Raw genomic sequence first — 25,859 nt, 5'->3', positions numbered from 1 at the left:
GGGTTAATTATCAATATCAATTATTTTCTGAAAGTGGAAAACCCCTTTATGCGCCTTTTGTCCGATAGGGTCGTTTGGTCTGCAGCAGAAAACCTGGCTCAGCCAATCTGATAGAGATTTCAGAGGACGACGCCTTAATATCCATTCAATGGACGTTTTGCAACTGTAAAAAAACGTTCCATTTCCCCTGGAGATACTGTATAGTTATGATTATTTTGCACTTTGGATTCACAGATGAAACAGATAGATAGAACACAGCTAGTAAACAGTCATTCATTTTTACTAGTGACATGATTCTTCCCAGGGAAGGGTCTAAAACATGACATCTCCTGACTGCTAATGATGAGCGGACCCAGGGGCATTGAGGTCCTGGGGGTTTGTCCAAATCTGGATTCATGTACCTGGACCTGAACACCCTGGTTAATGTTAAACCTCTTAAAAAGCCCACCAGGGTTTTCCCAGCGGCTTTTAAAGGAGTATACACACAGAGATTCTTAAATATACTTATAACACATTCTCTAATTCACCGTTATTAACAAAAATACAGCATTTCACAGATATAATTCCAACCTGTCTCTATTAGTCCGGGTGTATACAATCTTGCATTCAAGGATGAGCTCACACACACACACAGACTTCCTGCCGGCAAACAACATATCACATTGTGAGGAGAGTAGAGCTACAAGGGACAGGCAGATAAGATCTTTATCCAGGAGAGGGGAAGGGAGGCACATCAGATCTGACAGCGTGTGTAGCCAAGATGTAGTATGCTGAGAATGTTATATGCATCGTATGGATCTTATCATCTCTGACCTGTCTCATGTCTCTTTCTATGTGTCAGATACTAGTGCAATGTTCAGAAGCAAAATAAATGTGTATATAAACCTTGTATCCTGATCATCTAAACACATGTTGAGCACACAGCAACTCACAGCACTAGACGGATCATGACGTGTCTGCTTAGAGAGCCCCAGCCCACACTCTGGAATTTTACACTGAGCCGCTTAGTGACTGATAGGAGCTAAAACCACAATAAAACTGAGTAAAATTGTAAAGTAAGGGGTTAAAAATGATCTTTATTGTGTAAACATCACTAGGGGATTGAACCCTTTAACCCCTTAACGCTCTGCGCCGTAGCTCTACGGTGCAGAGGTATAAGGAGTGTATGAAGAGGGCTCACGGGCTGAGTCCTCTTCATACAAAGGTGGGGGTTTTTGCATTTTGCAGAAAACCCCCACCGCTAATAACCGCGGTCGGTGCTTGCACCGATCGCGGCTATTAACCCTCTCAACGCCGCCGGCAAAGTCGCCATCTTTCTTCCGATCGCCGCGCCCCCGAACGTCATCGGGGGGCGGCGATCGGTTGCCATGGTAGCCTCGGGTCTTCTTTTGACACGAGGCTACATGGCTTATGCATGTTCGTTACAATGAGCCAGTGGCTCATTGTAATGTATGACCTGCAAAAATGCCATATATTACAATACTGTAGTATTGCAGTATATGGTAGGAGCGATCTGACTATCTAGGGTTAATGTACCCTAGATGGTCTAAAAAATAGTGAAAAAAAAAAGTTTAAAAAATAATAAAATATTAAAAGTTCAAATCACCCCCCTTTCCCTAGAACGGATATAAAACATAATAAATAGTAAAAATCACAAACACATTAGGTATCGCCGCGTCCCAAAAAGCCCGATCTATGAAAATATAAAAACGGTTACGGGCTGCGGTGACCTCCGAGGCGGGAAATGGCGCCCAAATGTCCGAAATGCGACTTTTACACCTTTTTACATAACATAAAAAATGAAATAAAAAATGATCAAAATGTCGCACAGACCTCAAAATGGTAGCAATGAAAACGTCGCCTCATTTCGCAAAAAATGACCCCTCAGACATCTCCGTGCGCCAAAGTATGAAAAAGTTATTAGCGTCAGAAGATGGCGAAAAAAATTTTTTTTTGTACACATTCGTTTAATTTTTGAAAATGTATTAAAACACAATAAAACCTATATAAATTTGGTATCACCGCGATCGCACCGAACCAAAGAATAAAGTAGGCGTGTTATTTGGAGCGAAGAGTGAAAGTCGTAAAAACTGAGCCCACAAGAACGTGACGCACGTGCGGAATTTTTTTTCAGCTTCGCAGTACACGGAATGTTAAAATAAATAACATCACGGGAAAGTAAAATTTGTTACGCACAAAATAAGCCCTCACACAGGCCTGTACACGTAAAAATGAAAAAGTTATGGATTTTTGAAGTTGGAGAGTGAGAAATGAGCCGAAAAACCCTGCGTCCTTAAGGGGTTAAACTGGGTCTTCTGGTTAACACTGTGTTCTGCCTTACAGGCAGCAGGCAAAGCTCCCAGCAGCAAGAGATGGGTGCTGCCATTCTTACCACTCCACATGACATCATGGGGCGCATGCGTTGGCTTAGCTGTGACCAGCACGTATCGCAGGTGTTAGCGATGAGCTTTTGGCTGAATGCTGAACTCGAACATTGGGGGTCATTTACTAAGGGCCTGAATCGCGTTTTTCCGTCGGGTTACCTGAATTTTACCGCTTTGCACCGATTTTCCCTGAATTGCCCCGTTTTTTTGGCGCACGCGATGGAAATCGGGGGGTGTGGCCGCAACAAAACCCGACGGATTCGGAAAAACCGCAGTAGTTTTTTTTTTTTAAAAAGTGTCGCTTGACACGCACCTACCTGCACCCAGGGTAGCTTGGTGAACTCCAGTGAACTCCGACGGACTTCAGCGCAGCAGCGACACCTAGTGGACATCGGGCGCACTACCTTAGTGAATCACCGGAAGACCCGAATCCTCCACAGAGAATGCGCCGCTGGATCGTGACTGGACGGGGTAAGTAAATCTGCCCCATTGACTTCTTGCTGAAGTCCATGTTTGTGTCCAGGGACCCAAATATTGTGGTGCCACTCATCATTACTGACTGTACATCTATTACACTGCAACACCAGCGTAGGTCCTGATGACAACATCGGATCTTCTAGGCAAAGACATAAAGAGATTTTGTGATTTCAAACCAGAGTCAAAGTATAAGATTTGATGTAGGATTCCTTACAACAAGCTTCATAAAGTACTCTGTATAGTTGTCTGATGATGTCTTTGTTTAGTACAGAAGACGATCCTCACTCAAATCCTCTAATTATCACATTTTTTCATACATTCAGCGTAAATGCCAGGAAAACTATATATAGTGATCTATGATGCACAGGATCCCCATCTCCCACACCAAACGGAAAACATGAATACAGTTTGGAATTGCTTTGCGAGGAAGCAGGGATTCCTTACATCCTTTGATGCTAAGAGTCCCATCACCAGAACAGTTTTTTGTCTGTAAAGTCTTGTCTCCACACGGTCCAGTGTTCGAGGACTGAGCACTATTTGTTATACACAACCTCCTTTCTTCTGAAATCAACTTTTAAAATGATGCTAATGATGCTAATGAGCCAGAGTGGTTAGCCTGGCCCTTCTGTGATCTGGCTTTACAGGCTGTTACACTGTCTCACCCACCCCTCCTGCTCCGCAAATTAATGTCATTGTTTTGATGATAAAAAGTTATACGACTTTCCAATATACTTTCTGTATCAATTCCTCATGGTTTTCTAGATCTCTGCTTGCTGTCATTCCATAGAAAGCTTCTGCGTTTACTTCCAGTGGACAGAAATCTGACCATGGTCACACAGGTGCACGGCTCGTAATATCATTTAGTAATCAGAGCCGTGTGATATAATGAGCCATGCACCTGTGTGACCATGGTCAGATTTCTGTCCACTCTATGTAAACGCAGAAGCTTTCTATGGAATGACAGCAAGCAGAGATCTAGAAAACCATGAGGAATTGATACAGAAAGTATATTGGAAAGTCGTATAACTTTTTATCATCAAAACAATGACATTAATTTGCTGAAATGTGAAAATCCCTTTAAGGGAGCATAGGAGAGGCTGTAAAGCCAGATCACGGAGGAGCTAGGGTAGTCCCCCGGGCTCAGCATCATTTTAAAAGATGATTTGAGAAGGAAGGGGGCCATGGATAACACAGAAGATTACCACAGTCACCGTGCCTGGATCTACGAGTAATGTCCCATTCTTGGTATTTTGATTTCCTTAAAGGTCGTGAAATAATCTAACCTCGGCTAAGGTCAGAACTTGTCCTAATAACTGGTGCATTATGGGAGTTCCTGATTTTTGGCTACAACCTGTCAAAGTTTTCAGGTGCAAGAAATGGTCTTCTAGAAAATGATTATGAGAACCATCCACTATACTATAAATTTTGACTTTTTTTTGCAAACAATTCACATAATTTCAGAAAAAGAAAGTCCACCTGCTGCTTCTTGTAACCCAATTATAAATGCACAGGGATAGTTTTGATAAACAGGTATTTTGTGCAAGGCAGGTGGTGTCTGCATATTATTGCTGAGGCATAATGACCTGTGACATGGAAATGTGCATTTCACTTGCTCGGTCTCTGTTCATACTTGTATAACTTATCTATGGAATTATCTTGTGAGAAAGCTGAAGGACGAGATGAGCACGAATCTGGATTTATAGGTACCGTATATACTTGTGTATATACAGTAGTATACGGTATGGTTTAAAAAATATGGATTTTGCATCTTGGCTATCTTTGGTAGTGAATGGTAGTACCGGAGATAACTGAGTAGTATGCTGGGCAACCTCGGACAATGGCATACTATTGCATGGACTGTTGTGCTGGAAGACTTTGTGGAAGGTCCCTGTAGTCAGACCCTCACTGATCAGCTTGTCCTATCCCGTTTGTAGAGGATAACCTGTAAACTTGATACAACCCCTTTAAAGAAAATCTACCATTGAAATGTATCATGAAAAACCAGGGACATTACTCATAGATCCAGGCACTGTGACTGTGGTAATCTTCTGATATTTGTTATCCATGGCCTCCTTCCTTCTATATAATCAACTTGTACAATTATGCTAATGACCCTCTGAGGAGCGCTGTTACTCTGTCTCACCTTTCCCCTGCAACCCCCCCCCCCTCGTCCGGCTGTAATCTCAAACAGTTGAAAGGATGAAGTGCCCTGGTGCAGTACAACAGCCTGTGAAGCTGCAGCACAGAGCGGCTCTGGAAACATCCCCAGCCCCAAATCTGGATCATTAGCATAATTTTATAAAGTTGATTTCAGAAGGAAGACGCCATGCATAACAAATACATGTAGATTTCCACAGTCACGGTGCCTGGATCTATGAGTAAGTGTCCCTGGTTAATCATGATGGATTTCGATGGGAGATTTTCTTTAATCTTTTCATGACCGGCAAATGTAAATATACCATGGCCGCTGGTGGAGTGTGTGTAGGGTGTATAGAGAGGATTCACAAATCAAGTACTCCCGGGTTCAAAAACCACAGGGGGCCAGAAATCATTAGAAAAAAACTGAAAAAAAACCCCAAATATTCAAATCACCCCACTTTCCCCAAAACTCATAAATAAATTAACAAACAAATAAATGAAGTAATAAACATGTTATGTATCCCCACATCCTAAAAAGCCTGATCTATGAAAATTTAATAACAGTTATTCCCCGGCTTGTAATGAAAAATAACACCCAAATGTCCAAATCACCACTTTTTCACTACAGTATTTTGCATTCCATAAATATTTGAATACAGTTGTCAAAAAAGTAAATATAAAAAGATACTCGCAACCTGCATATATTACCTCATATCTATACCTTTGAAGGTCCGGTTATGACTGAAACGTCACACAATTTTGCATATTTGTTTGCTATACCTACAATAAATCAAGGATCTCAAATATCGCATCAGTGTGACTGGATTTCACATTTACTATTTGAATGGGATCCTGCTCTATAACATGTTGCCTGCAGATAGGACACTATGTAAAAGCTGCTCAGCTCCTCCTGCTCTATACTATGCTGCCCAAAAACGGCCTAAAAACGCCATGTGTGACATTAGTAAATGTGCCCCTGTGTATAATCCACTCAGCTCCTCCTGCTATATAACATGCTGCTTACAGATAATATACTATGTACAATTTGCTCGGCTCCTCCTGCTCTATAACATGCTGCCTGCAGATAGGACACTATGTACAACCTGCTCAGATCCTCCTGCTCTATAACATGCTGCCTGAGATAGGACACTATGTACAATCTGCTCAGCTCCTCCTGCTCTATAACATGCTGCATGCAGATAGGACACTATGTACAATCTGTGCAACTACTCCTGCTCTATAACATGCTGCCTGCAGATAGGACACTATGTACAACCTGCTCACCTCCTCCTGTTCTATAACATGCTACCTGCAGATAGGACACTATGTACAATCTGCTCAGCTCCTCCTGCTCTATAAAATGCTGCCTGCAGATAGGACACTATGTATAATCTGCTCAGCTCCTCCTGCTCTATAAAATGCTGCCTGCAGATAGGACACTATGTACAATCTGCTCAGCTCCTCCTGCTCTATAACATGCTGCCTGCAGATAAGACAGTGGAGCACATTTAATAAGAATGGTTCAAACTGCATCTGATTCATGATTTCTAGCGCCTGTTCTTTATGAATCTGGTGCTCCCTGAAAGTGTTGTGTGCACCAGAAATGTGTCTTAAAAACTTGTGCAAGCAGTTAGCCCTGAAAAGAACAGGCAGAGTCTGACAGAAAACTGGCGCACAGCCTTTAATGTGGGCGAATCTTCTCAGCTTATCCTGCTCTATAATATGCTGCCTGCAGATGGGACAGTGTATACAATATGCTCACCTCCTCTTACCCTGTAATATGCTTTTTGCAGATAGGACACTATGTACAATGTGCTCACCTCCTCCTGCTCTATAACATGCTGCCTGCAGAAAGGACACTATATACAATGGGGCACATTTACTTACCCGGTCCTGTTGTGATCCAGCGGCGCGTTCTCAGTCGAGGATTTGGGTCTTCCGGCGACTCATTGAGGTAGTGTGCCCAATGTCCACCAGGTGTCGCTGCTGCGCTGAAGTCCACCGGAGTTTACCCTAATATCCTGGCCATGCCCCCCGATTTCCGTCGCATGCATGTGCGCCAAAAACCCGGGGCAATTCGCCGCAAACCTCTAATTTTCGGGAAACAGGACAAAAAAGAGCGATTCGGGCCCTTAGTAAATGACCCCCAATGTGCTGAGATCCTCCTGTATGCAGGTTGAACTGCATTTCCCACGTAAGAGATTCCTTTTATGATCAGCGTTTCTCAGAAGCCCAGGTGAAATCTTCGCCTCTGGGGTTACCTGCCTTTTCCTGCCAGCAGATTATGTTGTGAAGCAATTACATTGGGTCATGTCATATTGAGCACTAACACCAAGGTCAATTGTGTGATCTTTGGATCTTCCAGAGGCAAGTGACAGCTAAAGACACTTTGCAATCTTGTGGATTTGAAGAGTCATTTCTTCCAGATAATAAGAAAAAAAAGGAATGCGCACAAAAAGAAGCCACGTGGCATGGACACGGAAATGATCAGTGTCACTCACTACACTCCTACACCCAGGGAGCTTGTCAGAAAGCAATGTCATAAGTGTGGGACTTGAAGGGGTTTTCCCACAAAGAAAAGTTAGGCCCTATGCACGGGATGGGGCCTTACTTGCAGATCGATCTCCCTCAGCCCCATAGAGATTAATGGAGCAGAACGGTGATCCGTGGCCGTCTTCTCCATTAATCTGACAGAGCCACTGGGGCGCCTCCGCGATCTGCAGGGGTTATATCGATTTGCCTGGTCGGGGCATAACTTGAGGGGGTACAGAGGTTGAAATCGCACCCGGGCCCAAGAGGTTTAGGGGGCCCTTATGGTGTCACTTTCCCATATGAGAAGACTAGTACTATACACCATACATTATAGTCGGGGGCCTGACACAGACTTTGCACTGCGGCCCATCAGCTTCTAGTTACCCCACTGTGCCCGGTGACAGGTTCCCTTTGATGAATCAGAGCTCCATGGACTGCCTGCGCCTGATTCAGGTTGTAGAGCAAGTTCCTTATTTTGTCCACAGGGGAGATTCCAACGTGAGACATTGAAGAAAGACTCATGTACTAATGTGACACAAATGTGAACATAACTTACATTCAGCCCAGAGGGGTTTCGGAACGGCAAAAAACTAGAAAGCAAATTCAAATGATGACTTTTACAATCATGTGCAAAAAACAGAGAATTCCCCGTAGGTCCCATTACACAATGCAGTGTTAGGTTCAATAAATGCTATAGATGGGGGGTGTCTAAAGGTCTGCAACTGTGTAAGGCTTTGCTCCCATGTTGAAAGATTCCCCAGCTTTGTCCTCAAGGCACCTAGTCCTATTTATAGCATAAGATATGTAGTTAGAGAACGACAACAGACTGAGGCTATCACTTCCCAGAGGAGTCAAAATCAATGGCGCACATTTATCAAAAATATGTGCAAAACCCTTCATTAATCTGGCGCCCCCTGCACTGCTCGGCAAGTCTGCACCAACTTTTTGGTGCACTTTTGACATAGAGGGACATAGATTTATCAAGATGTCTGAAAGTCAGAATATTTCTAGTTGCCCATGGCAAGCAATCACAGCTCCCCTTTAAAATATTCATGAGCACTGGTAAAATGAAAGCTGAGCTGTGATTGGTTGCCATGGGCAACTAGAAATACTCTGACTTTCAGACAGCTTGATAAATCTGCCCCAGAGCGCGTAACACAATTCTGTCAAGTGGCTGTAATAAATGTGGCGCACGGTCCGAATCGGCAGCGGAATGCCCCTTTAGGTGCAGAATTTAGTGCCGTGGTGGAAACAGTGCAGCCGCGACACAAAACTGGCTCGAGCTATTTACATGTTCTTTTCCTCCGCAAAGTCAGACTGAAAACTGGGGCAAACACTTTAATAAATGTGGGCCAATAACTTTCCTGGGCCAATAACTTTTCTTGCAGCCTGTGGATGGGATGTGTAAACATGTAAGTTGCTAGACTTAAAAAGGGGTGATTCCCTTATAAACAGGATAGGCATTAGCAAGATGACTTGGTGAGGGTCCGAAACCACGGCCAATCAAAGGAACGATCTTCCAGCAAACCATAGAATGGGGACCTCATTAGTGGGAACAGCAGCCGGACATGCAGGTCCCCCGCCGCTCCATTCAACTGTATAGGAGTGCCAGAAATAACCTCCGGTCAATAAGGACCTGCGGGTGGTTAAGGGGTTTGGCCACTTTACCTCATGTTTTTGTAATGTGTGTGTAAGTGTGGGGGGGGGCAGCATATTAGGTAATTTACCAATATACATCTAGTAATAGGTCTGCTCCGATTTCTTGATATGTAAAGTGAAGCCTCTTGGTTTATCTATCGATCAATATTATTTGCACCTATTTTAACTTTAAAACTATTCACCATATATACTCGAGTATAAGCCTAGTTTTTCAGCACAAAAAATATGCTGAAAACCCAAACTCGGCTTATACTTGAGTAAAAAAAAAATATATCTCAAAACTCACCTTTCTGGCTTCCCCCGCTGCTGGCTATATACTGGCAGATATGGGCTGGCAGGCTACATACTGGGGGGGCAGGTGCTGGCTATATACTATGGGGCAGGGTCTGGCAGGCTATATACTAGGGAGGCTGTGACCAATGCATTTCCCACCCTCAGCTTATACTCGAGTCAATAGGATTTCCCAGGTTTTTATGGTAAAATTAGGGGCCTCGGCTTGGGTCGGCTTATACTCGAGTATATACGGTATGTTATACATGTTCTGAGTGTAACTTGTGGTCTATCACATTACAAGAAAGTATCTTATCAGTAGGTGTAGCGTCTAGCACCAGCGGCTGTCGCGTCATATTGTGTAACCACAGTACAGAAGAAGTGGTATGTGCTATAGAAGAGCTAGAAGTGCCCATTTATTTATTTTTTTATCTAAACTATTTTTCAAAACTTTTTTCTTCATTTTTACCAAAGAAAGTAAAATACAAAAATCGCAGTCAGACAATTTCATTTGTATGACCATTTTAGAGCAAAATATCAACTTATGATACAACTCCCACAGAAGAGAGTCTTCTCACCTAGTATAAGCCGCACTCCAGGTGCTGCTGTCATAGAAGTGAGACTACAACCATAGTGGGGTGGCATATGCCGGCACTCATCTGATCGACAAGAATTTAGTCGTAACTCTAGCGGCCTCCCTTTACTAATTAAAAGGCCCTAGAGGCCCCCCTTTACTAATTAAAAGGCCCTAGAGGCCCCCCCTTTACTAATTAAAAGGCCCTAGAGCCCCCCCCCCCTTTACTAATTAAAAGGCCCTAGAGGCCCCCCCCCCTTACTAATTAAAAGGCCCTAGAGGCCCCCCTTTACTAATAAAAAAGACCCTAGCTGCCTTCCCTATACAAATAATAACCTTATATACTTACCCCCTTGATGTCTTCTTCCGCGTACCTTCACTCCTAATGGCGATCCGCCCACCCCGCGTCGGCGATCCGCCCATCTTCTGTAGCTCCTGCACCGCGCGCCTCTGGTCACGTGACTTACGCAACCTGACGTCAGGTCGCGTCAGTCACGTGACATGGGGCGCGCGGTGCAGGAGCTACAGAAGATGGCCGGATCGGCGACGCGGGGCTTGTAGGTAAGTATGGGGCAGAAACACGGGGGCGCGGCGGCAGCATTACACAGGGGCACCATAGTTCGGGGAATTTTCCCCGCGGCACACTCAACCATGGCACACAAGTTGAAAATCACTGATCTACAGGGACAAACCCAAGATAACTTTTTAATGAAAATGTCTTTATCCGTGATAGATGCAGCAGCTTGTAATGACGACCTCAGACTAGCAGTAAAGTTCCTGGAAAGATGAGTAATGTAGATGGGAGGGGATCTCCTGCCATGTTAGTCATTTATGTACAGTATTTATTTAAAGGGGTTGTTTAGGAATACAGATTTCTTTATACATGGCTTACCTTATACTTTATAAAGAGCTCATACTCAGCTCTCAAAATCAAGTATAATAAACCAGGGACACTAATCCATAGATCCAGGCATCATGACTGCAGTAATATTCTTATATCTGTTATCCTCCTCTCCTCCTTCTAAAATAACTTTTATCATTATGCTAATAAGACACAAAGGGGGACATTAATCATAGTCTATTAGACTGTTTTGAGCGTCTTTTAGAGCAAAGATCTGGCGCATCTCGTTAATTTGGCGCACAGCAAAGTTCGGCACTTATTGGTTTCGAGTCCCTGCGCCTTATCTGACATAGTGAGCGGCTGCTATACAGATGTTTGCACGGGATCTATCACTAATTTGTGCCTAAAAGGGCGCAAAATAGGCGCAAAATGCACCTACTCTGAGCAGGTGCACTTCCAAAAAAAAAATCACTTTACATTACTAAAAACATAAATTTTAGGTTCCAAAATGAAGAATTCCCTGTATGCAACATGGAAAATACTTCGGAGCAGTTTTAAATGTTAAATTTCTCCAGTAACGACTTGTCTATCATTGTCTATAGGATCATCTCTGGGAGTGATTATTGTCTTATTGTACAGATCTGAGAATATTATCAGACTCCATTTACTGTAAATTATAATAAAAAAGGCAAAAACTCATTTCAGCAAGAATTTTTTTTTTTTTTAACATCTCTGTAACTTTTAGTCCCTGCAGTTACATCACAATGATCGGTTTTGTGCAGAGATGAAGCCCTGAACGTTCTGTCACATTTTCTCAGTCTCCTTTCATTATTGGTCACAAATGAGATCTAACAATTTGAGACAAATTTGGCGCAAATGAATCGGACACGAGACAAATCCAAAGTGCATTTACTAAGGCAGAACTAGATCCATCATAGATCAGGAGCCAAAAAAAAGAACAAACCAGGTGCAAAAATAGGCGAACCTGAGACCCACTATGATTAATGTCCCCAAAAGTCTCTGGTGGGCATTACCAGAGCCCCTCTATTTGGCTTTATAGGCTTTTACATTGTGCACCTGGCAGAGGGAGGGGAGAAGTGCTGAGTTAGCACGGGGTGGAGAAGACAGACTCCTGCACAGTGTAACAGCTGTGATGCATGGAGAAGCCATGTTAATGCTCTTCAGGCTCATTAGCATACTTTTCAAAGTTGAATTTAGAAGAAAGGATTCCGTGGTTAACAAATATAAGAAGATACCACAGTCACAGTGCCTGGATCTATGAGTAAGAGCCCCTGGTTTATCAATGCTTGATTTTGATGGGAGATTCCCTTTCTCCACATATGCATGTGAGACCTCTTCTACATATATGGGAGTCAGGAGCGCAGTGTGGACATTGCTGGGGACAACACAACTGTTGGAAAAGTCCACTGAAAATGTCACAAAAGTGAAAAACAAATATGAACCGAGTGATTACAATAAATGGTCAGCACTTCCCTGTGAGAGTCATACACTTGGTATTTGCTGGCACAGAACATAGTACAGAACACCTACACATCTTATACTGCTGTCTATTGTTAAAGGGGATTTCTGACTTTCCAAAAGAATGCCTCTCTAGGTTGTCTATGTATTAAAATACAGTCAAAAGTCACAATAACATATCCAGCGATGTGACAGAAACCCCCGTGACCAGAAAGAAGCAGATGCATGAACATGTGGGAAAAAGATCATTCCTAATGAAGTATGTTGTTTTTTGGGGTGCCCCATTTTTTGGGGTGCCCCATTATGTTTTTTTTTTTAACCAGTGATCTGCTACTTGTGGCAACCAATCAGAGCTCAGCTTAGATTTTCCCACAGCCGTTTATAAAATTAAAGCTGAGCTCTGATTGGTTGCCCTGGCAACAAGAATAGTTCTGTTCTAAGAGACTTCTGATAAATCTCCCCCTCAATTGTCTATGGCAGGGGTCTGCAACCTGCGTTTCTCCAATTTGGCGTGAAACTACAACAGCTTGAAAGCCATGGCCAACTAGAACAGTTTTACCTCAGAAGTTTATTATAAATCTCCCCCATTGATTTCTATCTATCTAATCCCTAGTAAATGTACTAGTTATATGTGAGGAAAGCTTAGCACTACTACCACGGGTATATGACTTAATATAATCCGTTATAATACGTTACAAAAGATAAGAACATACCAGCATGAAGCAACTACTTGTACATAACATAAAATACCCAGAGCGGTCCACCTGCGCCTATGCCAGGCCATGCTCGGGGGATGCCAGTCTCGTGCCTGACACCCGTGAAGTCACAGAGGAGTCCAGCACTGGCAGTAACAACTACTAATAATAGTAGGCCACACGTCAACAAAAACATAAGCGTTAGCCACTGTCTGTACATGCCCGGCTGTAGATGTCTCAATAAAGGAAGACATTTTACTGCCGGTGCTTGTACAGTGTGCAGGGGGAGATTTATCAGAAGTGTCTGAGGTAAAACTGTTCTAGTTGCACATGGAAACCAATCAGAGCTCAGCTTTCATTTTATAAACAGCTGTGGGAAAATTAAAGTTGAGCTCTGATTGGTTGCCATGGGCAACTAAGACAGTTCTGCTCTGTATGTATGACTATGTATACATGTGTGTATGTATAATGTATACCTATGCGTTAATGTGTATGTACCGTATATATATATGTACATACACACACTATATATAACTGCTAGTGTATGTATACTTATGTGTAAGTCATGATTATGTATAAGTTCACATTCACAAAGTCAAAGCCAAGCCATATTAGAGATACAGATATTCTAATTAAAACCTTGCCTTGTGTGGGGCCCACTTCTGGTTTTGGCTTTTAACTATGAATGCAACATACAGGTCAAATACTGACTGTGTGAAAGTGGGGGCCAAGTGTGTATGTAGTACATTCCTATGAATAAGTATATATGTATATATTCCATACATACATATACACATGTATATATAGTCTTCTATAAGTGTGTATTGTACCTGTGTACACATGTATATAGTCTTCTATAAGTGTGTATTGTACCTGTGTACACATGTATATAGTCTTCTATAAGTGTGTATAGTACCTGTGTACACATGTATATAGTCTTCTATAAGTGTGTGTATAGTACCTGTGTACACATGTATATAGTCTTCTATAAGTGTGTATTGTACCTGTGTACACATGTATATAGTCTTCTATAAGTGTGTATAGTACCAGTGTACACATGTATATAGTCTTCTATAAGTGTGTATTGTACCTGTGTACACATGTATATAGTCTTCTATAAGTGTGTATAGTACCTGTGTACACATGTATATAGTCTTCTATAAGTGTGTATTGTACCTGTGTACACATGTATATAGTCTTCTATAAGTGTGTATTGTACCTGTGTACACATGTATATAGTCCTCTATAAGTGTGTGTATTGTACCTGTGTACACATGTATATAGTCCTCTATAAGTGTGTATTGTACCTGTGTACATGTATATAGTCTTCTATAAGTGTGTATTGTACCTTTGTACACATGTATATATAGTCTTCTATAAGTGTGTATAGTACCTGTGTACACATGTATATAGTCTTCTATAAGTGTGTGTATAGTACCTGTGTACACATGTATATAGTCTTCTATAAGTGTGTGTATAGTACCTGTGTACACATGTATATAGTCTTCTATAAGTGTGTATTGTACCTGTGTACACATGTATATAGTCCTCTATAAGTGTGTGTATTGTACCTGTGTACACATGTATATAGTCTTCTATAAGTGTGTATAGTACCTGTGTACACATGTATATAGTCTTCTATAAGTGTGTGTATTGTACCTGTGTACACATGTATATAGTCTTCTATAAGTGTGTGTATTGTACATGTGTACATATGTATATAGTCTTCTATAAGTGTGTGTATTGTACCTGTGTACACATGTATATAGTCTTCTATAAGTGTGTGTATTGTACCTGTGTACACATGTATATATAGTCCTCTATAAGTGTGTATTGTACCTGTGTACACATGTATATAGTCCTCTATAAGTGTGTGTATTGTACCTTTGTACACATGTATATATAGTCCTCTATAAGTGTGTATTGTACCTGTGTACACATGTATATAGTCTTCTATAAGTGTGTGTATTGTACCTGTGTACACATGTATATAGTCTTCTATAAGTGTGTGTATTGTACATGTGTACATATGTATATAGTCTTCTATAAGTGTGTGTATTGTACCTGTGTACACATGTATATAGTCTTCTATAAGTGTGTGTATTGTACCTGTGTACACATGTATATAGTCTTCTATAAGTGTGTGTATTGTACATGTGTACACATGTATATAGTCCTCTATAAGTGTGTGTATTGTACCTGTGTACACATGTATATAGTCTTCTATAAGTGTGTGTATTGTACCTGTGTACACATGTATATAGTCTTCTATAAGTGTGTATTGTACCTGTGTACACATGTATATAGTCTTCTATAAGTGTGTATTGTACCTGTGTACACATGTATATAGTCTTCTATAAGTGTGTATTGTACCTGTGTACACATGTATATAGTCTTCTATAAGTGTGTATTGTACCTGTGTACACATGTATATAGTCTTCTATAAGTGTGTGTATTGTACCTGTGTACACATGTATATAGTCTTCTATAAGTGTGTATTGTACATGTGTACACATGTATATAGTCTTCTATAAGTGTGTATTGTACCTGTGTACACATGTATATAGTCTTCTATAAGTGTGTATTGTACATGTGTACACATGTATATAGTCCTCTATAAGTGTGTATTGTACCTGTGTACACATGTATATAGTCTTCTATAAGTGTGTACATATTATATTATGTATATATTATGTATATTATGTCAGTGTGACATGTAGTAAGTGTTCACCCTCCGTCACTGATATACAGAGGGCCCGGGGACACACCGCTCCCTACTCACCTACAGGACATAGAAAATAAGGACAGGACTCACCAGGTCCGGTGTCTGCGGTACCGCACGTCCAGTGTGCACACAGACAGCAGAGAAGGGGTAGCAGCCGGCAGCGGTACAGGTCCATTACTATTGCTACAGTAGAGGATGGTGCGGTAACGTGCTCGGTGTGTACAAGGCTAAGCTCCTATTCCAAGAAGTGGAGCCGCCACCACTAAACTCCCTGACGTGCTGGACGCCTCCTCCGCCCACACTCTGCCCGATCCTCCGCCCACCCCGGGTGTAGGAAAGTCACCGGAGCCGCGATCACTTCCACTAATAGGGAGTTACATGCGGTTCCCTCATATGCTATCATCCAGATCCATTAACATCTGGACGTAGTCTGAATAAAATATGACGGAAAAATCGGAAATCCTTGACCTATGTACTGAGATCAGTGTTATATAATGTCCTGGGAAGCCGTATAGCTCCATTTATTCTACGTGTACACTTACCTGCAGTGTTCCCAGGGGATCAGCGCTCCGTTTTTACAGTCCATGTGTGATCAGTATGTATCCGTTGGCCATGTCTGCAAATTCAGTCCGTATCAGTCCATGTCTTTCATATGTCATCCGTTTTTGCAGATCTGCACGTTGATTGTATGAATATTTTTTGTGTGTTTTTACCTTAAATGTCCCCAATGGCGTCATAAAAGACCCCTGGGGGACATTTTCACATTTTTTTTCCTTTTACAAGTTTTCCCCTGTAACTGGGACATCTATTAACCCCTTAAGGACGCACGGTTTTTCGCTCATTTCTTGCTCGCCACGTCAAAAATCCATAACTTTTTCATTTTGACGTGTACAGAGCAGTGTGAGGGCTTATTTTATGCATAACAAATTTAACTTCTCTGTCACATTGTTTATTACCGTATTTTCCGGACTATAAGGCGCACAAAAAAACCTAAGATTTCCTTAGAAATCCAAAGTGCGCCTTATAGTCCGGTGCGCCTTATGTATGGAGGAGGGCAGCGGACCCTACTTACATAGGTCCCCGCTACCGGAGACAGTAGATCTCCAGCGGGAACTGCAGACCACGCGACACGAACAACAGGCGCCATAGCGCGAACCAACTTCTGCCGCGTGGTCTGCAGTTCCCGCTGGAGATCTGCTGTCTCCGGTAGCGTGGACCTATGTAAGTAGGGTCCGCTGCCCTCCTCCACCTGAACGGACCTCCTTCTCCATCTCCCTGGGGAGACCGCTCACCTCTTGCCGGGTCTGTGGAGAGTCGCTGGTTGCGACCTCTCTGCTCAGTTTTCACACCACACCCCCGGACCTCCTCCACGCCCCCAGACCCTCCGCCTTATAGTCCGGTGCGCCTTATATATGGAATTATTCCATATATAAGGCCATTTTTAGTAATGCGCCTTATAGTCCGGTGCGCCTTATCACCCAGAAAATACGGTATTCCATGCCATGTACTGGGAAGCTGGAAAATAATTCCAAATGTAAAAAATTGCAAAAAAAACCACATTCACATCCTGTTTTTGTGGGCTCAGTTTTTACGACTTTCACTGTGCGCTCCAAAAAACACCTCTACTTTATTCTTAGGTTCAGTACGTTCACGGTGCTACCAAATTTATACGGTTTTATTGTGTTTTAACACATTTTCAAAAGTTAAACGATTGTGTATGAAAAAGGAAAAAAAACCCGCCATATTCTGAGGCTAATAACTTTTTCATACTTCGGTCTACGGAGCTGTGTGAGGTGTCATTTTTTGCCAAATGAGGCAACGTTTTCAATGCTACCATCTTGAGGTCTGTGTGACCTGTTGGTCACTTTTTATTCCATTTTTTATGAGATGTAAAATGGTGTATTTTCCTTTATGTGGTCCACCGACGGCAATAACCGTTTTCATATTTTAAAAGATCAGGCATTTTGGGAAGCGGCAATACCTATCGTGTCTGTGATTTTTACTGTTTATTTCGTTTTATATCAGTTCTAGGGAAAAGGGGGTGATTTGAACTTTTAGGGTTTTTTTTTAACTTTTTTTTTAATTATTTTGAACCTTTTTTGAAACTTTGTTTTTACTATTTTTTAGACCCCCTAGGGTACATTAACCCTAGATGGTCTGATTGTACCTACCATACACTGCAATACTATTGTATTGCAGTATATGACATTTTTGCACAGTATTCATTACAATGAGCCACTGGCTCATTGTAATTAATCTTCAGAAACCAGACAGCCTCAGGTCTGCCAAACATTAGTGGGCGGTCCGAAACAGGTTAACCATGGACACTTACTTATAGATCCAGGTTATTGTGGTAATCTTCTTACAATTAAAGAGAAAGAGAGGAAAATAATGCAATAGTAATCTGCTGACACACATCACAATATTATACGTATATGACTATGGAAGTATTGGCCAATACACATCACTCTGCTCTTTCTTCCATAATCTTCTTATATTTATTATCCATGGCCTCCTTCCTTCTAAAAATCAACTTTTAAAATTATGTTTATTAGCCAGAAGGGATCACAGGGGTGTTAGTTGTAGCTTACACTATGCAGGAGCTCTTCCCCCCTCCCACCACGTGCTGAAAATTACTCTGCTGCAGTGGGATTACATCAGACAGAAGGAGGTTTAAGTGCACAGTGTAACATCCTGTGGAAATACAGCATAGAGGGGCTATGGTAACGCAATCCCATAGCCCTTTTGGCTAATTAGCATAATCTTAAAAGTTAACTTTAGAAGAAAGGAGACCATGCTTAACAAATATAAGAATATTACCACAGTCACAGTGCCTGGATTTATGAGTGAGTGTTCCTGGTTTATCATGATGGATTTTGATGGAAGATTTCCTTTAAAAAAAAGGGGGGAAAAGAAATGAAGAAAAATTTTTGAAAAAATTACCTAAAATGGAAATATAATTTTTTTTTAAAACAAACATAATTATAAACATATGTTAGGTGTCCCTGTGTCCCAAAATGCCCAATCCATCAAATTATAAAAATTGTTATCTCGTGTAGTGAACCGCGTAGCAGAAAAAAACCCACATCTGAATGTCAGAATTGTCAGTTTGCCGCCATTTTGCCACACTAAAATTCTTTATAAAAAGTGATCCAAAGGTCATATAATCCTAAAAATTGTATCAATGAAAGCATCAGTCTATCTTGCATACAATGACACCTTGCGTAGTTCCGTACACCGAAGTATAAAAAACTTATTGCTGTCAGAATACAAAAAAACTAATTATTTTTTTCCAAATGATTTACATTCTTTCTAAAGTTTTTCACAACCTAACATCAATATATGTATATCTCAATGATCATACGGAGAGTAATCAAAGACTAAAGGGCATGTGTCAATGGGACCACACAGTAAAAGCCAATTCTTTTTCTCTATTGTCCCACAGTTGGGACACTAGGAAGCACAATTCCTCCCACAAAAAAAAAACAAGTCCTTATATGTCTCTGTAAACGGAAAAATAAAAAAAAAAGTCTGTAAGGGGTTAATGTCACTCTACATTGTTTACTAACAGTCTTCTTAGAAACTTTGAATTCACGGAATCTTAGTGAATTCCTTCCTGACTGCGGCTCACACCAGGAGGGGACAGTAGCGCTGCGGTGGGGCTGGATCTAATCCCATCATAAATCAGTTTAATTAGGAGAAATTATTTCAATCATGTCGCAGCCAGTCAGGGTAGTGTAAGTACTTTCCCAGACTGAACATGATTATCTGATCTGGCCCTCTGTGTCCAGTCTGGTTGTACACGTAGCAGGGCATGGACAGCAGCACGCAGATCCATTATAGCAGATACTATTTTGTACATGTTTAATCATCCATACTCTTATTCGTGGAAAGCTCTATACAGGCCGTCCCCGGGTCACATACAGGATAGGTTCTGTAGGTTTGTTCTTAAGTTGAGTTTGTATGTAAGTCAGAACTGTATATTTTACAATTGTAGCCCCAGCAAAAAAAATGTTGTTCTCTGTGACAATTGGATTTTAAAATTGTTGGCTTGTCAGAATGAGAATTAACAATAAAGCTTCAGTACAGACACCTGTGATAACTGTTATAGCTGATTATTGTAGCCTAAAGATAAAGTACAGTAAATTACCAATTACCAGAGGTCTGTTTGTAACTAGGGGTTGTCTGCAAGTCGGGTGTTCTTAAGTAGGGGACCACCTGTATATGAAGTACAATATGCGTCTGGATACTCATATGAAGGGAAAGGTTGAGTTTCCTAGAGTTACAATTCAGTAAAACACTGTAACATTTCCTAAACATCTTAGTAAAGTCATTAGAATGAAGTAACTTCTTCCTTTCTTTGCCAGGATCTTCCCTTTGCTTTGCTATCGTGTTATGCTGGTCGTTCCTTTCGAGGAAGGGAGTGAAGGTCACTGTAGTCCAGCTGGATGTCACATGTTCAGCTTTATACAGGGATCGGTAAGTGGCTGAGTATTTATATTAAGAAGGTTTTTGTGGGAGATTTTCTGACTATGATTCATGCAACTTTCTTCTAAAAAGGACTTGAGGATCAATTAAAAAGATTCTACAGATTATTTTCTGCACTAACAGTCTGTTTATTACCCAATTCCATTATACTGTATAGCCTTAATGGGAAAGGGAACATATTGACCAAGTGTCGAGCCAAGTGCATTAAAGACATACCGTATGTACTTGAGCATAAGCTGACCCTAGTATAAGGTACCTAATTTTAACACAAAAAATTTGGAAAACCTATTGACTCGAGTATAAGTCTAGAGTGGGAAATGCATCCTCCACCCAGTATATAACCAGCCAGCACATGCCCCCAGTATATAGCCAGCAGCCCCCTAGTATATAGCCAGCACCTCCCCCCAAGTATAGAGTCAGCAGCCCCCTAGTATATAGCCAGCAGCCCCCTAGTGTAAAGCGAACCCCCTGTCCCCTAGTATACAGCTAGCAGCCCTATAGTATATAGCCAGCCCCTTGCCCCTAGTATATAGCCAGCAGCCCCCTAGCATATAGCCAGTGCCTGCCCTCTCTGTCCCCGGGTCCCCATGTGCTGGCATTGCATATACCCCCCCCTAGTGTAAAGCGAACCCCCTGTCCCCTAGTATATAGCCAGCAGCCCTATAGTATATAGCCAGCACCTTCCCCCAAGTATAGAGTCAGCAGCCCCCTAGTGTAAAGCGAACCCCCTGTCCCCTAGTATATAGCCAGCAGCCCTATAGTATATAGCCAGCCCCCTGCCCCTAGTATATAGCCAGCAGCCCCCTAGCATATAGCCAGTGCCTGCCCTCTCTGTCCCCGGGTCCCCATGTTCTGGCGTTGCATATACCATGACGTCAGATGCTTTCTGGCATAGAGTGCACACACTATGATGTTGGTAAGAGGCTGACATCATGGTGTGTGATGCAGCACGTGGGGACCAAGGGCATCAGAAGACAGAAGAGGACCTGTGGGGGACATCGGAAAGGTGAGTACAGAGTGTTTTTTTTTCATAGATTAAACTATAAGCCAAGTTAGGGTTTTTCAGCACATTACTCAGCTTATACTCAAGTAATTTATTACTGTAAGCAACTGCATTTCTTGTCCTTTGCACTAGTTTATACTCATTCTCTGAACTGTTATCTATGTCAGGTATTTTGCAACTCATCAAAGCCCGATTCTAAACCAAATCAAAACCCTACCGGTACTCAATCTGCCAGTATAATTGTATTTAAGTGTCTCCCCCAAAACGAGTATAAAGTCAGAAATGAAACCCACCTGCCTGAATGTAACCATCTTATGCTGTCAAGTGGCTGCTCTTAAAATAAGGGAAATACAATCTCTGATAAAGCGCCGCACATAACAGATTCCACCATGTCATTATGTAACAAAATGTTATGCAGGATCTGGGAACAGACAGACAAAGACAGATGTCCCTGCCTAACTGCCTGTCCCACCCTAAGATGTAGGAGACAACTGGTTGATATTCCAGACAAAGATAAGACAATACAAATGTGGTGACATGGATAGTCATCAAATATGGGTCAGAACCAAGAGGAAAAAGCAGTACAAAGTCAATAAGCAAATGAATAGTTAGAAAATCAAGCAAAGGATCCAGGATACCAGAACATAGAATAAGCATTAGCTAGCTGTGTGCAAGATTATAGCAGGGAAAGAGCAAATGCTTTTATGAGATTCTTTAACCTATTATGAGATGTCAGAATCCTGGTCCAGAAGATGATTGTATTAGTTCTCTGACATTGGACAAGTCAGCAATGAGAGTGGTGAGAGATTTTGTCAATCACAGTGGATTTACTATTGGAATACTAGAGTTCAAAGGAGACAGATGGGTGTAATAAAAATTAATCAAAGCTGCTAGTAAAGAAATACCAGTGTTCAGACTACCAAAGACAGATTGGAATAAAATGACACATATCAACACATCCTCATAGTTTACAGACAAAGGATGATGCAGAAATAGTTGTAACACAAAACTAGAAAAATTGAGGGCATCCTTACTGTTACAGGTAGATAGGAGCAGGGTGCTGCTTATCCAATGCCCTTGAGGAATTGATGAGTACGGCAGTATATGGGGATTTTCCTCCTCATTCAGTACAATGTTCGAATCACACATCCTCATTCATTACAATGTTCGAATCACACATTGTAATGAATTGGTTAAAACGAGACAGCCTCGGGTCTTTGGAAGACCCAAGGCTGTCATGGTGACCGGTCACCACCCCCTGATGCTGTCACGGGGAGTGATGATCTTCACCAAGATGGCGGCGTCCATCTTTTTGAAGCCGCTGGTACTTACCGTGGGCCCTCTCCATTCACCTGCAGCCGACATGTGACGTAGTACTACGTCACGTGTCGGTAAGGGGTTAAAAGAGTTGATAATCTTCCTAGCTGTGAAATGAGCACCAAATTTACCCCATGTTTAACCAATATATATATACAAAAAAGAAAACCAAGTCCGCACAGTGGAGAAAAGCCTCAATAGAGGGGGCGCAGAGCCTTCATGGATCCTGGCAAGATCCTTCAGTAGTAAAGTTAAAATTCTTTGGCATGGGCCACTTAAGTGGGATGTAAAACAGATGGAGACACGCCCTGACCCAATAGAGGTTTTTTTTAAACACCTATTCACACTTGATACATTACTATGCACACTTAAGGGATACAAAATGTCCCATTATGTATGTGATGACTACTGTGAATAGAAATGTATCAATATATATCAATTTTATTTGTATAAATCTAATTTTATGTAAATCATGCACCTTGCACTTTAAGACACACCCACTACATCTCAGCCACCACATACTGTGCCTTCCTCCCCTTGATAAAGACCTTATCTGCCTGTAGCTTGTAGCTCTCCTCTCGCTGCTGTCATTTGCCGGCCAAAAAGTGTGAATATGAGCTTGTCCTGGAATACAAGGGGATGAGCCTCTGTAGAGAGCAGCTCAGTGCAGTGTCAGACAGGAGAACAATATGTCCTCCCCGACCCTAAAGTCAGAAGATTCACAAACTGATCCCAAGGCAACCAAAATACACCAGGACTGATAGAGACAGGTTGGAATTATATTTGTGAAATGCTGTATTTTTTGTTAATAACAGTTAATTAGAGAATGTGTTATTTTATTATCCTGAGTATATTTAGTAACCTTGTCTTCTTGGGAATATCCTTTAATTTCCGTCTCTACATAGAAGACAAACTCTGACATCACGTATAGTCAGTAGTCATGCAATGATGGGTCAGTGATGTTATCTTTATGGATTCTCATCATACTGAATATGATATGACACGTTATGATCATGGGGTCTGACCTTTGGAACCTACAAAGCAAAACTGTAATCAAATCCCTAAAATACAACTCATGCCACAAATAATCCTTATACAGCTTTATCTATGGAAACATTAAAAAAGCTATGCCTCCTAAAATGCAACACTTCCATGATCGGACTGATATATAAACTTTATTAATAAAAAAAAATACTGATCATATAACATACATGTTTAAAATTAAAAGTTTAAAAAGTTACATTTGGCCTAAGGTTTTTTCAACTGAATTTCAGTTTTGTTTTACCAGACTACAATATAAATTTCCATCTATTCTGGAGTGCAGCTTTCCTTATGAGCATACGTATTGACTGCAGGGTAGATTTAAGCTGAGGCAACACAGAATTATTAAGCTGCAAAACTCTTTTAAATGCAAAAGTGAAAAGGCAGAAAGTGTAGCTATTATGTTACAATTTTTGATCAAAGTTTTTGGATATATTCAACAGGTGTTGGCCCTTTAATAAATCTCTCTGTGATTTTTTAATAATAATAATAATTATTAATAAAAATAATCACAAAATAATCGCAAGTAGAGTAAAATAATCACAAAATGCAATCATAAATCTGGCCTTTCACAGCATTGCACTAGCAGTGATTCTATGTTTAAGCTTGTGCGCCAGCGTATGATTGCCCCGCCGCTGCATATTCGCAGCGGGATACATCAAGGGGCTTCTGCATATGAAAAGTTGCCGACAGCAGCGAGTGTGCCGCCGCGGAGACAGTAACGCCCCGTGCCCACCCACTCCCGGCCGTCCGCACCCTCGGGGCAAATAATCGCAAGTGCTAGCAATAAGCTAGTATTTGCGATTATTTCAGGGCCTCTGCGCCACTGGCATGGTCCTGATAAATATGCCCCACTGTTTCTGAGTACGCCAAAAAGTCAGTGATAAATCTCCCCCATAATGCTTATCTATTATTCTATCGAAGACTTGTTTTTTGCTGGACAAGAAATATCAATTGATTGCACCCTCTTATGTTTCAAATGCTTTAATAAAAAAAAAAGTTTTTATTTTTGTAGGGTAATCGAAAAGAATAGCAGTTCTGTCATTAATTTTTGTTTTAACTACATTTATGATATTTACATGTTTGTGTGTCATTGGTCACTGACTTTTTAACAGACTTTGTATAAATCCACTGTACAAGCAGTACAAGTGACTTCAAAAACTTTGTACTATATTTTATCACAGTTCTACTTTCTCTACTTTATGTGGCTCTTATTATTCTACTTTTTTCCTTACTAATGTTCTCTCTTTGAAATTTCTCTGGGGCCAAGGAAAAAAAAGCAGAATGTATACTTACCCCGCTCCAGCTCCTGGATCACTATGGTAATGGTTTCAGGTCTGCACCTGGCTGGAACTTTTGGGGAATGTCACTTCTGTTTTACAGGGGATTTCGCTTTGTGTGTTGTTCCCTGGTCTGAGGAGGCCAGACATATGTTGAAGCATGTCCCATGCACGCCAGAATTTCCAACCGAGAGCAGGTCAGAAAACTAGAGCGGCGTGGGAGCTGGAGTGAGACAAGTTTGTATTCTTTTCATTCCCACATAAGCTCCTCAGGGAATTCTCCATATTCGTGTACAGGTGCCAGAGAAATCCGGGGTATTCTGAGAAATGCTTCTCAGTAGATCCCAGGAGGAAAAAAGTAACTTACAAGACGCAAAACTGAGTGGTCAAAAAAGCTATAATAGCTGTGAAGGTTAATCCATTTTAATGTCAAACTTAAAAGGTACAGAATAGAATATATAATTAAAATCTGGACGTCCAAAGTTTTTTGACCTGTAGCTTTTTTGACCACTTTGTTTTGCACCTTGTAAGTTCCTTTTTTCCTCCTTGGATCTACTGAGAAGCCTTTCTCTGAATACCCCGGATTTCTCTGGCAATTTTACATCGGGGAGACCTTCCACCGGCAGGAACGAGGCAGCACCCGATACGCGAATTGACAGCATTGTGCCTGGATGCACAACCAACAAAGGTGAGCAGAATATTCCTATAAATCAAGAAACCTTAAGAAACCCACGTTTATTTGCACCAGGGAGCGCCTGTTTTTCTTTTCTTCGTTCTCTCGTGTACAGGTGAAGTTTAGCTGTAAGTAAGATCACAGCTATGTTATATTTATATAGCTGTGTGCTATGTATTACTACATTAGCACAATAAAATCACTGTCCCTTTTTTCTGTAAAAATTTTCTTTTCATATCTTATCTAGAGAGCAACAACATTTTATTTTTAATCCATAAATGG

General features: G+C 41.4%; 1 protein-coding gene and 1 long non-coding RNA gene across 3 annotated transcripts in view; one reads left to right on the top strand and one right to left on the bottom strand.

The window, feature by feature from the left end:
- The window catches only part of LOC140076857 (interleukin-13 receptor subunit alpha-1-like), a 39,094-nt gene extending 22,696 nt beyond the window's left edge, over positions 1–16,398 (bottom strand). Inside the window, exon 1 of one of the 2 annotated variants that reach the window (XM_072123613.1) lies at positions 16,318–16,398. Coding sequence is in view for 1 of the 2 variants with exons in the window: in XM_072123611.1 (XP_071979712.1) it covers positions 15,866–15,950 (85 nt within the window). In the remaining variant the exon portion in view is untranslated. Of the gene's footprint in view, positions 1–15,865; positions 16,112–16,317 lie in introns of those variants that run through there. The other variant, XM_072123611.1, reaches the window with a different exon arrangement.
- Positions 15,920–25,496, top strand: LOC140076858 (uncharacterized). Its single transcript, XR_011849669.1, has 3 exons — positions 15,920–16,370; positions 20,143–20,254; positions 25,468–25,496. It is a non-coding gene; the product is annotated as an uncharacterized lncRNA (long non-coding RNA).
- Positions 25,497–25,859: the final 363 nt, after the last annotated feature.

The sequence above is a fragment of the Engystomops pustulosus genome, chromosome 9, assembly GCF_040894005.1.
Source record: "Engystomops pustulosus chromosome 9, aEngPut4.maternal, whole genome shotgun sequence".
NCBI classification, from domain to species: Eukaryota; Metazoa; Chordata; class Amphibia; order Anura; family Leptodactylidae; genus Engystomops; species Engystomops pustulosus.
The sequence above is the reverse complement of the archived record's forward strand: the minus strand, read 5'-3'. Positions and strand labels throughout refer to the sequence as shown.